At 41.5% G+C, this 13,863-nt stretch overlaps 1 protein-coding gene across 1 annotated transcript in view; it reads right to left on the reverse strand.

Moving 5' to 3' along the window:
- Positions 1–5,157: 5,157 nt before the first annotated feature.
- The window catches only part of KCNB1 (potassium voltage-gated channel subfamily B member 1), a 194,131-nt gene continuing 185,425 nt past the window's right edge, over positions 5,158–13,863 (reverse strand). Inside the window, exon 3 of the mRNA XM_035123028.2 lies at positions 5,158–11,451. Within this exon, the coding sequence (XP_034978919.1) occupies positions 9,421–11,451 (2,031 nt within the window). The 3' untranslated portion in view covers positions 5,158–9,420. The remainder of the gene's footprint in view (positions 11,452–13,863) is intronic.

Consider the following 13,863-nt stretch of genomic DNA (forward strand, 5'->3'; position numbering starts at 1 on the left):
GGCACCATTATAGTGAGGGCAAAGTCCACCTACCAGCCCACTAGATGGCCTCACTTTCACCAGCTGGAACTTCTGTGGGTTGTGCAATTTTTAGAACAATATCCAGGCCTTTAGCGTTGGGAGAATAGGCCGATTTAGGTTTCTCCCAGTTTCTCATAGCCAGCACGGCTACTAATCAGGGATGATGGGAAATGTAGTCTACACACATCCTGCCCATCCTAATGAATGCATTTCACTACTTGTACCTGCATAAAGGGTTCCTAAACTGGATAATCGGAGGACCAGCTGACATTTGGTGAAACATTAAAGGCTTAATATGGTAAAATGGTATTTTGCAGCACAAGGCAGTCACAGGTTCACATCTTGTTGAATATACTATACTATCTATCTATCTATCTATCTATCTATCTATCTATCTAACCATTGGCTGTTTCTTCGGACTGCTAGATATCTGGCACCAGCTCTTCCCATTATTCAATTACTTTTATGGAAGTTCCATATAACACAAGGTTTCATGTTAGATCATGTCGGAGCCTTTGCTTGTCTGAGCTGGAGGCCTATATAATAAATTTCCACACCGTGTGATTCTGTTGATGCAATGGAATCAGCTCTTTATTATAAAGGAACAGAAAAAACAAACAAACAAACATGGCCACATGCTATATATATATATATATATATATATATATATATATATATATATATATATAACAGAGGTAACCAAAGTGGTAACCTCCAGGCGTTTTGGGCACCAATTCACACCAGTGCCAGCCAGTTTGGCCAGTGGTGAGGGATGATGGGAGCTGTAGTCCACAACATCTGGAGGATGCCATGCTAGCTATTCCTGGCCTACAGCAGCTGCTTGATTACATATCCCTGCACATCTAAGAAATGTCTGATCCTATTTGAAACAAATTGTGGATTCTTTGCTCACTTTATACTTAGGCAAATCCCTCTAGTCTATGCAAGGAATAGAGTAACCAGATGCAAATGAAGGCAGGGCTCTTGGTCTCATTACCTAGTAAGTGTGGCGATCAGGGATGTAGGAAGCTGCCTTTCATCATGTCCATCTAACTCAGTATTGTTTGTGGACTCTACACTAACAGCAGTGACCCTCTAGGGTTTTAGACAGAGTGCCATCCCTCCGCAGCCCTACATGATGATTGAACCTGGGACCTTTTGCATGCAAAGCACTGCAGCTCTTTTGCTTGATGTAAGATTATATTTGAAAAGGAGGAAATACTGAAGCCTGCAGAGCAGAAGTGGAGGGAGCAGGTGATTGAAGCATCCATGCCCGCTCTTTTCCCTTTGCAAAACCCCTTCCCTTGAACCAAAGTTCTGTGTTTTGCATTAAGTGGAATCTACTTCCCTGTTTCCCATGCCTGCCACTTATTTATTGAGTGGGGATTCGAACTCTGGTCTCCCAGGCAATACTGTAGTCCAGCACTCTAAGCATTACACCACACGGGCTCAGTTGCCTCCTGTGCCTTCAACAGCTTTCTTTCTTTCTTTTATTTGGCACAGAGATGAAGCAATCAAGAAGACGTCACTTGCTACATTTCTGAGTGCCAGGCAGCGAGCTGTTACAGGCACCAGAGCGCAGCTTCCACTCGAAAGTTGGCAAGCGTATTTCCCACTGGTCTCTGCAGGAGGAATCGCACTGGAGGCTAGCAGGCAGGTTTATGCTTCCTGGGAGGATGTGCAGTGCTTTGAAGCTGGCAGAGATAAGCTTATGCCTGGCTGAGAGGGAAGCCTTTTTGTTTCCGTGTATCTTGTCTTTGCTGGGACTGTGTTTTAATTATGCTTTCACACTGCCTGGTAAATGCTGTGCTTCTGAAGGTATGCAGAGTGCTCTTTCCTAACCACATCAGCACCAGCTCCTGCTCTCAAAGGGAGGGGGATTCTGAATTATCTGGACCAGGCTTCCTCAACCTAGGGCCCTCCAGATTTCAGCTCCCGTCTGCGTTGTCTGGTGCTGATGGGAACATCTGGATAGCACCAGACTGGGAAAGGCTGGTCTGGACTCTTGGAGCACCCACTTTTTTTTGCATACAAAGCATGCGGTGGATAATATCTTCTCAACTGGCTACTTATCCTGCCCAAAGGATTGAGCCCATTACGTAATCCATGCACTCTGATTGGTTTTAATCTTATTATAACTGATGTACATCTGGAAGGGACCTCACGGAGGTCAAAGTCTGAAGTTAATGGATTACATGTCTGCGTTCCACTTAGATCAGAGTCTGAGCCATTCTGACTGGCATGCGCAAACATACACACACTCCCACAGAAGGAGGAAATCTTCACGTTAATTCCCATTTGCACTTTTGAAACATCTGACAGATTAAGGAGAATATCAAAACACGACAACGTTGGACTCCGCGACCTTTTTTGCAGTCATCACAGTTCAGTGGGAAAATACTGTAACATTCCTTTAGAACGGACACACACGCAAAATTAAATAAGGAGGTCAACTATGGGAATTGTTGACAATAGAGACTCTAATATATTATTCTGTAATACAAAAGAAGAATTTTGACTTGATTGCCCTATTATAAATTTGCTAAAAATACAGTCATATATTTATATATCATTCCCTACCCCCCCCTTTTTATCGGAACAGAAAAATAGACTACTCTGGAATGCATGAAAGTCACCCGACTTTCCCCTCAGCACCTACTTACAGAGCCAACACAATGGCAAACTGGAGGAACAGCAAACAGCTGTACTGTCAACCCAAACTTTATTAAAGCCATATTCTCCCTGACAGGTTGTTTATAAAGCAACCTCCATGACTACTTTTGCTTTGTTATGGTTACCATCCAAGGGGAATTAATGATTGGTCGTACGGGAAAATTTGACAAAGGGAAAGAGTGACTCTGAAACCTCTCTCTGTGCTCTCAGTTCATTGAGAGTGGATTCCCACAACCATGCTTTTTTTAAAAAAATGGGATGGGTGAAAGTCCCATATAATGGGCGGTTTGATGGAATTGCTCCTCTTGGACGTTCCATGGAACTTTAAACAAGAAAATCGTGTCCAAGCACAACAATTTATAAGGGACCCTCTTCATGCAACAGCACACTGAGGGTAATTTTGAGCCTCAGTTTGGCTAGCTCATGGGGAGTCAACATGGTGCCCTCCAGAGGTTTTTGGACTCCAACTCCCATGAGCCCTTGCCAGAAAAGCTAATGGTCAGGGATGATAGAAGTTGTGGCCCAATTGGGAATGGATAGCCCTGTCTATGTTGTTTCTCATTTTTCCAATCTTTTAAGAAATACTCATGAGAATTCATCAGCCTTTTAGTGTGACTTTTTCCAAATAGGCACATTTTTTGAACTCAGTTCTGCTTAATATACATATTTTTACATTTCATACGTTATTTTCAACAATACATGGTTTTTTAAATATACACTTTACCCTATTATATGCATTTTTAGTACATCTTACTTCTGTTGCAAAATTTGGAGATGAGTGAATTTTTAAAGAACAGCTGTGTTTGGGTTCACATAGTTTCTTGGAAAGTGTGAATTTTGTAGATTGGCCTTTAAATGTGAACCAAATCCAATTTCTCTCTCTACCTCAAGCCCAACAAGAACCAGAGGGCACCATGTCAGCTATCCCCTTTAAGAAGGGCTCTTGAGAAGCTGAGTACTGTTAAGGCTAGTTGACAGACGGAGGCTGTTAGGCAGCTAAGTTGTGAGATAGGGGAAGAGGACGTACACAGCTGCAGCATCCCTCATCATCACGATGCAGGAGGGATATGTTAATTTCCCCCCTTAAATGCTGATAGCTGGATTTTTGTCCAGTTGCCTGTTGGAACGCATTTGGGAGCTGGTTAGCTGTGGAAGCAAGTAAGAGTGCCTCAAATTTAGCACTCCCATGGTGGAGCAAAGCTGACATACAATAAGCCCATCATGTGATAACCGCCATGTGGACAGGCTGTGTGAATCCACATTCACATGTATTAGTGTTTTAGCCATGCCACAGAATACCCACTGCTATTGTTGCTTTATGCGGCGATTGTACCAATGGCATGGCGTGGGTGCTTTGGAAGAGTGTTCTGATCTTCCAAATGTCATGTGGAATGTATCAGTCGAGAGAATGCGGCTTTAGTAACCTCCACATGAGCTTGAAATACCCCAGTTATACGAATCACAAGTTAGTACCAGTCGTCATTCTGTCAAGACATAAATATATAATAGGTACAAATATTATCAATACATTACAGTCTTTTTTCTTTCTTTTTTTTTACAGAAGAGAATACTGTTTTGCTTAAAAATCTTGTACCTTATTAGCTGCAAAGGGAAGGAAAGGCTACAGTTTATGATAGCCATAGTTGCTAAGGAAACACGTCACACTGATTTGGATGCAACGTGATATACGCAGGGGGGGGGATTCCTTAGGCCCTTTGCCACACAGTCTGTTCAGAGAAGAAATACGCATTCTGTGGGTCATCTTTTTCTTCTTTTGCAATCATTGATTCTCAAGACTTCCATAAAATGTGGACCATCCATAGGACAGCTCTTCATGTTCCTGAAGTGTGCTTAGGTGATGTTTCTATGAAAAAAGGCACTGAGAAATCTACCATAATCACAAATACGGCTAATTTTTTTCTTGCTAAAGGAAAAAAGAAGAAGCAAGCTAGCAGCTGAGAGAATTGTGGGAAATCAAAATGGCGGCTGGGCAACAGCCACCTGGTAGTGCTCTGATTGTTGCGACCACCATTGCCACTAGGGAAGCCCAGCAGAGCCCAATGGAGGTGAGGAGGGAGCTCACCTGAGCGTGCTTTGTCCCAGGCCTCTTCAAACCTGAAACTGGCCGTGCCTATTTCAGGCAACCGGTGTTTTGCACGTGTGTGTTTTCACAGAGTGAAATTTAAAAGATTTCATTCTCTCTTCAGCAGTCTGAATTGGTACAGCCCGTCAGGAGACACATCAAATGGGACTCCTGCTTGTCTGTTTTACAGTAGGGCCACAGCGACTGGTTTACCACACGGAGTGTTTGCTCATTCTACTGCCTCTTGGCAAGTTCAGCTAGTGAAAGGGCCAGCTATGCATCTAACAAACAAGCAAATTGTACAGAGGCGTCATTTCAATACTTTATGGATTTCTGCATTGTGGTCCCCCTAACCCCCCCCCCACCCACTACTTTTCTCTTTTGTGATGAGTGCAGACCCTTCCCCGGTTCTTTCGGATTTTTGCTTTCATTCCAAATGCTTTTCAAACGTTCAGAGTAGATTTCCCAGTGCTCATACATCTATACTTACTTTGTACAAAGCATTTCATTTTCAGGCATCATTTAATTTAAATTAACCATAGGACACAATTCCACTTGGAGGTTCTCCGGCGCAAGCTGCACTGAAATGAACGGAAGATACAGGACCATTGCTATGGTTTTGTGTAGAACCCATTCATAGCAGTATGGTTTGCCCCAGAGATCCATGTTTGTTTGTTTTTGTGGGGCACAAAATGTGAGCTAGAATAACACTTTCACAAACAGAAGAAAGAAATGTTTTTGAGCATAGTGTATGCCCATCTTTAATTATTCTCTTTCTATAAGAAATCTATAGGACTTTGGCGGTTCACACTCAAAGGATAGATACTTTATGATACTTTTGAACAAAGCTGTCAAAAGTGACCTGGTAACATGCTACTTGAGAAGTTTGCGCTAGATGAATGATAGTTTTGTGTCACGCTATGTCCACGCAAGGCAATAACAGGGCCTTTGGTTACAAGGAGAGTTGCACCAGTTGATATTCCAGGTTTGTTTTTTAAACGCCGCGATTCTTGTGACTGTCATCTAGGAACTCGAATATCTCATTTCCAATAGCGATTTGTTAAATCCTTTCTCTATATGGCTATAGTCAAACGCATTTGCTTTCGGATATGAAAAATACAATTCCTCTGAAAACTTTTTACATGAAAGAATCAGCTCTAAAAGATGCAATGTGGAAATCACCGCTGTATACTTTTTATATATCAAAAAGTAATTTTTCCCTGAATTTGTTTTTATTTAAACATTTGTGCTGATGATGGACATGACAGACTTCTAACACACACAATTTAGGGGTTTGACTTGCAAATGACCTAATTCACTTGCCTTTGCTTAAGCACATAAGCAGTCCTTGTCTACGTCTTGCCTCCCTGTCAATCCCAGTGTTGAAACTATTTAACACCCCCTCACTTAAAATACATGGGAATTTTCCGTAGCAATTGGTTTTCATCCCTAAAATAATATTTACCAGACCCTAGTCCTAAACATGAAGGAAGTTTCCCGAGTTCAATGGAACTCACTTAACAGTCAGTTTAATTAGGAATGGATCACTACAATAATATGCTTAAAGCTCATTTGCTGTATCATTAGTTCCTAATAATTATTTGATTGTTACAACTTAACTCTCCTAAGTACATTGTATGAATTACTGTGAGGCTCACACTTAACACAAGTTCTGAATGAACAAAGATGGACTTCTAATTTGGGGTAGGGGGTGTTCTTTTCAAATATGCTATTCTGTAGAGACTTTTGAATATAGAGGTGCATTTTTGCCTGCTGACTGTGCGACTTCTTGCATGGAAAGGAGCTTATCCGACTTTTACTGGCCTAAACTGTACACCATTTGAGCTTATTCATATCTTGATCTGCCTAATGCGCATGTGAGTGAATAGGACAATAGTGTAACCGTAAGGCCTCTTGGGAAATATTGGGAAATTATTCAGTAATCCGAACAGTACTGGATTGCTGAATAATTCAGTCAATGTGCAACATCTCCATACCTACTTATAATATTGTGCCAGCCAGAGGTCCAACTTAACAAAGCGATAATGACAACCACAATGCGCTTATTGCTTTTGTCCATCCACGCTGCGTGCATTAGAGGCAGGAATACAATATAGCTTAAATGGACAAGAATGACAGTCATGACCAGCCAACAGCTATATGATATCGGAAACGTAACTATTTGACGAAACATGTATATTCAGATAGTGGGGGTTGTCTTTTTCAGGGGCGCAATATATTACTTACAGCTTTTCATTTCAGAAAAATTGAGCCCCGAGGCCTGTGGCATGCAGGTGGTTTATGCATCACTGTAGGGGCAATGCACTTCACTGATAAAACACCCATGTCTAAAAAGGTTACTGTGCTTCCAAATGGAGGCTCAGTATTATAAATGGGCCATTCAGATATTGCACGCAGGTCACTGACAACAGGTGTTTTTTTAAAAAACGTTTTGGGTTTCCCACGGGGAAGGCCAAATGATACGGGGGCAGGAGAGAATACAAGCTGGCATTTTGATGCCAGCAATGTAATGTGGATGCTGTGAAAAAATCTGCATGCATGAGGAGCACCCATCCCATAATAAGCACCCAGCTGGAAGCAACCTTAATTTGATGTACTGGCCAAAAAACTTCACTATTCCCAGGTTTTTAAACCTCATTTCTTGAATATGGCCAGTGAAAATATTGTATATAGCCCATATGCAATATTTGGATCTCTTCCTAGAAAAACTGAATGAAACCCATATTATTATTGTAGGAGGAAAACAAGAACATGACATTTCTCTATACTACTTTTACCAACTTGCTCCGAAGTTTAGGTCATGTCTATTTCACATGTGTTCTTTTTGGGGGATGGCAGTGACCTAAAGTTTCTTCTTCTACTGCCCACCTCTTATACTAGACTTTGAGTCCACATCAGAGTACAGTGTACCCTGAAAGAGAAGTCAAACTTTCAATGACACATATACTACAGCAACAATGGACACAACATTAAGTCTTATCATCACAGTTATCGCAGTTTGTTACCAGGTGAGTAACAAATCACAGATGTGACGAGGCACAAATCAAGATAGTGCTTGTTTTAAAGTGCTAGGTTGTTTGTTTTTTGTTTTTATTTAAAAAAATACATTCTCTCTGCTTCTCTATGCCACCTTTGTCAAACGCAATAATAAAATCAACATAAAGTGCTTTTGATATCAACAAACCTAAATGATACAAGATTTAATATACCAGCCTACGTTATAAATCCAAGCTGGTATTTATGGTTTTCTTTAAAATGGCCAGTTTAAAAGCAAAATATTTGAAACTTGATTCCCTTCTCATTTACACCTCATTAGTGAAACTCCAGTGGGAGCCTCGTATGATTCACAACCAGCCCAAATGAGAGGAGGATCAGGCTAATTGCTTAGGACTGTCGTTACTACTTTTGCATATTTATGTTTTTGAAACTTGCATATCTTTTCATTCTGCGCTATTTAAGTGCAAAATGTGGCAGAAAGATTCTTCTGGCATGGATAATGGATTAGGTGTAAGCCATGAAAGGATGTGCAAATAATTCAGGGAGCCGACATTTAATGCCTTTTCATACTATTAACTTTAGCCTCTTTTGTGCTGGAGATGATCATAAAGCCAGTATGGACTCCCAGCTTAATGCTTTGGTCAGAATCTCCAGGGGTTGCACTGTCCTTTCGTTTACAATATGGCTGTGGTCTTGCGCAGTAGCCTTCCCCCAACACACAAAAGGGTCAGCTACATCTTGGTTGCTCCCTTCTAAGAATACCAACCAAACCCTCTCACCCCTAAGAGCAGAACGATGCCTCCTTCACACATCCATTCCCATTGTCTTTTAAATGTGAAAACTGCCTTTCTAATCTCAGTTTAAAAACTGCTTCCCTGATCTCTGTTTTGGTGTTACTATGAGCAGTAATACAGTAAGTGCTATTCTTAGATATAATTTTGAAGGGGTGTTTTGGATTTAGATACAAGTGGTGCAACTCACCCTGCTGTTATTTTTTTTTTAAAAAAGGAAAACTTCAGGTCTCAATGAATCTTGAAGTATTAAGCACACACAGAGAATTCAAACAGTTTATTTCTCAATTCACTGAATCCGCAATTTAACCAGCCCATTCTTTTACCTTTAGACCTCCTATCCCTCAGAGAAGAAGGCATAGCTGGGGATGTTTGAAACAGTTGCCCTCATGCAAGAAGTGTTGCATCACTGATTACTCTTATCACACCTAACCATTTCTTCCAGTATTTGACTCTGGCCACCTTGGTCTCCTTTAAAAGGGTAATGCTGTGTCAGATGCTGATACTGCCACATATAAGAGATCCATCAAAAAGAAGGGGGGGGGGAAGTGAATGGACTATTTGGTCACACTAACTTCAATGAAGGAAGTCGAAAGGAGATCAAATTATGACCAAGATGCACAATCTTCGTTTCAGCTGATGGCTGTGGGCAGCAACTTTGTAGTGGATCCAGAGGAGGACATATTCCTGAGCCCACCTTGAGGGCATCCTCTTGCTTTTAAAAAACAGGTGGCTCGTTTCAGTCCAAAGTTCATGCCATGCAGAAGCTCTTCTTCGTGTGTTGAGTGTAAAGGCATTCCTTTTCAGCTTTCACCAAAAGTTCTGGGTTACGTGTCAGATCTTTTGATCATGTGTGTTACCATGTCCTCCTCCACCCGGTAATATGTGAACCTCGGGCGAAATGTGGTTCTCTAATTTGATAGTTCCCTGGTTACCACGGGTTCTTCCAGTGATACTTTCCATGGAATAAAGGCAGTTTTGCCCAATAAGCTTGGGTGAGGAGGGTAAAGCAGCAGTCTCTAAGTGGTTCTTCTCTGTTCTATAAACACTATCTCTTTGCCTTAAATAGCCACCATGTGTGACGCTGTATTTGGGAGCAGGGTTTCCTGGTGGGGCTTTGGGAGGGCTTGAGTCATACAGCAACTGACCTTCGTCATCAGTGTCGGCGTCGATATATTTGTGTATCCCAGCATCGTGGAAGTTGAAAACTATTGCTGCCTGCTTCTCGGGGGATTTTGTGGGTGTTCGAGTACTTGCAGTAGTATAGATAGAGGTTTCTGGACTCATTAAAGACCGATCAGAGTGGCCAGAACTATCTGTAGCTGCTCCTGTTGCTCCTTTGATCTTGAGGGGATCTGGGTATATTCTCAGGACGTTTGATGCTGTTGGTCCTATGGCATCCTCTTCCATAAAGTTAACCTTCAGGGATCTTAATTTTAGAGGATTGGTGACTTTAATGGTACGTTTGGGGCTCTCTATGAAAAATGTAGAGCAACGACTGCTTTCTAGATTTGGTTTTATCTCCTTGAATTTGGACCCGCTTCCCTCTGGCCTATATGGATCCTGAAGTGGATTTATCCCACCTTTGTTAGGCAGCGTAGTTAGTGGGCTATGGGAGTATCTCCCGGAGTCAGGAAATTCTGTAGCACAGCTTATATAACTGTCAATACTTGACATGCTCCTCATGTCAATTATTCCATCAGCCCGAGTGGTGAGCAAGGGGACCATAGGGCCAGGAATGGCTTCCATTTCTAATTCTTCCTTTTGCTTGTTGGGTTGACCTGACTCCTTCATGTTGAGGTTGGGCTGGGACTGAGCTTTTGCCATTTTGCTGTACATGTCTTCCAGCTGTTGAACATTCAGATGCTGAGGACTGGAAGATGAGCGAGCCTTTTCTGGCGACCCTTGTTCCTTTGTCTCTAAAGATTTGTTGGAGCTAGTTTCGGAGAGAGATCTCTTGGCCCATTTCCACTTGCTTGGGGATAAATGATTGTCCTGAATTTTATCCTTTTTGCCTGCATTTTCTCCCTTTTTTTCAACAACTATGTCCATCAGTTCTATACTACGGGCAAAAGCATCCTTCATATTCATGGACACAATGCTCCCATTTCTTTTTGCTCTTTCAAGAGCTTCTCTGCGCTTGATGGCTTTCTCCTGCCTCTTCTGCTCTTTGTAGAACTCAGAGAAGTTATTTACAATGATTGGTATAGGGAGGGCAATGACTAAGACACCAGCAATGCAACACAAGCCACCAACGATCTTACCTAAGAGTGTTTTAGGGTAGATGTCTCCATAGCCAACTGTTGTCATAGTTATGGTTGCCCACCAGAAGGATGCTGGGATGCTCTTGAATTTTGTATCCTCCTCGTCTTTTTCTGCAAAGAACACTAAGCTCGAAAATATCATAATCCCCATGGCCAGAAACAGAATGAGCAACCCAAGCTCATTGTAGCTTCTCCTCAGCGTAAATCCCAGGGATTGCAAACCGGTGGAGTGCCGAGCTAGCTTGAGAATTCGGAGTATCCTCATGATTCGGAATATCTGAACGACCCTCCGCACATTCTGGAACTGAAGTACACTTTTGTTTGACTCTGTGAGGAAGATGGTGACGTAGTATGGCAAGATGGCTAACAAGTCAATAGCATTCAGTGGCCCTTTGAAAAACTTCCACTTCTTAGGAGAGGAGAGGAACCGTAAGAGGTATTCCATTGTAAACCATGCAATGCACACAGCCTCGACATGGGCTAACTGGTGGTTATCGGTGGCGTTTCCATATTCATCTGAGCCTTGGAGCTCAGGAAGAGTGTTGAGTGACAAGGCAATTGTAGAGAGGACGATGAACATGATGGAAATGATTGCCAAAATCTGCAAAGAAAACAGAAGGTGGTTAGGGCCACTGAAATGGGTAATGATTTAGCATCATTAAAATCATTTCATTTCCTGCTCTCACTTTTGCACATCAAATACTGAAATGGATCGGCACGGCTTGCTTAGGTCCATTGGCCTCAATAGGGCTGCTCTGGGTGGAACTTAGTTGGATACAACCCATTGTTGTTGTTTTTGCTTTGGATACCTGTTTTATATAATTGCTTAATGGTCTTCGTATTACATATTTTATATACACATCCCAGGCACTACCCTGGTAGCCTTCATGTTCAAGGATGGGATATGAAATTAATTTTTTTAAAAAATGAAACAAAAGGCAGCAAACATGTGAAACTACCTGCCCAAGGTTATTGCTTTTAAGGGAAATAGGAAGTGGAATTTCATGTGTTCTTGTTAAAACACTTAGGTGTTACAAATGACCCCCCCCTTCTATAGTTATGTCATTAAGAAACCTTCTTGGGTTCCTCTACTTCTCAAGCAGAATCTGCTCACAATGAAGGGCAATAGTAATTTGTTTTCTTTTGATGATAAAGCACTTTCATATTCATGCTAAAATATTTTCTGAGTAATTCAGTAGTACATTAAAATAAATATTTATATTTATTTTATAAACACCACAATTTCCCCTAAAATACACATTTTTGCACAGAAAATTTTCTTATACATAATGCATTTTTGTATGCTATTTGTCAGGAACCAGGCAGAGGAGGAATGGTGGAGACCACCTCCGCATCCTGACCCTTCCAGGGAGGAGGAAGATGAAGACAGTATAGATTTATAACAGGGGTCTGAGGGAGGCAGATGAGGGGAAAAACTGGGAAATCATGGGAGAGCCAAAACAACATCTGGCTGACATGTTGTCATTAGAAAGCATTCCAGACCCTCCATCTCCCAGAACCCGGAGAGCCTTAAAAGTAGGAGAGTAAACAGCTCAAAGACAGAGGGCATGTAGCAGCACCCATAGAGGAGACGATGAGAATGATGAATAAGAAAGTGGGAGAGATGTGGGGTGAAGATTCACTCGGGACAACGCCATTATCCAAGAGGCTGAGTTCTATAGCTGCTCTGTGTAAAGACTGAAATAAAAAAGGATGGTAAGAAATGTTTCCTTGTCTTTATATTTTTCTGGGCAACCAGCCGGGAGCCGCTGGCAGTATCCTGACACTATTATCACCGATATATGCACTTTTAGACAGAGTTTAGTATATGTATTTTTTTTTCTACACATGACTCAGAATCATAGAGTTGTAGAGCCATCAAGTCCAGCTCTCTGTGCTTGGGTGCTGAGAACTGCACTGTAAACGTTGGAGAAGTATGAATTTTGAAGGATGGCTGTGTTTTGGTTCACATATTCCTCAGAAAGTGTGAATTAGGTAGATTTGCCTTTAAATATGAACTCAATTGGATTTCTTCTCCATCCCTAGCTTCGTATACTCTCTGAATGCTTATCGTCTTCCGTGCTGAATGTAAACACAGCAGCGGTCATGATGCATCAGCCTCTGTGCACATTCCACCTGCTTGGACAAAAATCAAAACAGAACAATCTGAAATAGAGCCCTGGATCTTACAGTAGAAGCTGCCATTTCCAATCACAGCCACACACAAAAGCAAATGGTAGATCAAGGTGCTAAGATGTTGCACTTGTCAGGAGTTCACATCACATATGGGCATATATTACCTTGTCTGGAAGCATTGATTCACCTGACCAATATAAGAATTATCCATGCATTGGTAATATTCTCTTTGCAATATTAAGTTAGATGATGCTGATGATTGATTGATTGACCCATCCTTCACCCTAAGGTCCCAGGGTAGGTTACCGCATTAAAACACAATATCATCAATAATTCAAAAGATCTCACAACCATAAAGATAAAGTGGTTCCTAATAGCATAGACCTCAAGTGTCAAAAGCCAGGTTAAAGATGTTTCCAGCATTCTCCACTTCCTGGACCCACCCAAGCAATCGCCTTTGGCTTGATCCAAGAAGACAAGGTGGTCAGCAGCCAAGGGTGGTCAGATGTACTTCTTAAAGCAGGATGCCCACCTCCTCAGCCCACAAAAATCTAAAGTAGCCTTTCTCTTTTTCTTTTCTTTTTTCTTTTAAAATATTTTTATTGAATATATTCCTTCTTTAAACAAACATATTGTCAATCAATATAACCAATTACTCTCCCCCCTTTATTCCCTCCCATCCCTCCCTCTCCCACCCTCCAAAGACTTCCCTCAGCTCCCCTGTCAGATTTGTTTGCACATATTTTTCTCTGCATATTATAAAATTGTACATATCATTGCCTTATCTATCATGTGTTCTACTAATAAATTTGTGGATGTTTATTCGAAACCTGCCAAGGAGCCCAGATCCTTTTGTTGTCTTTTTAAATAATTTGTA

This window comes from Zootoca vivipara, chromosome 7, assembly GCF_963506605.1.
Source record: "Zootoca vivipara chromosome 7, rZooViv1.1, whole genome shotgun sequence".
Classification (NCBI taxonomy): Eukaryota; Metazoa; Chordata; class Lepidosauria; order Squamata; family Lacertidae; genus Zootoca; species Zootoca vivipara.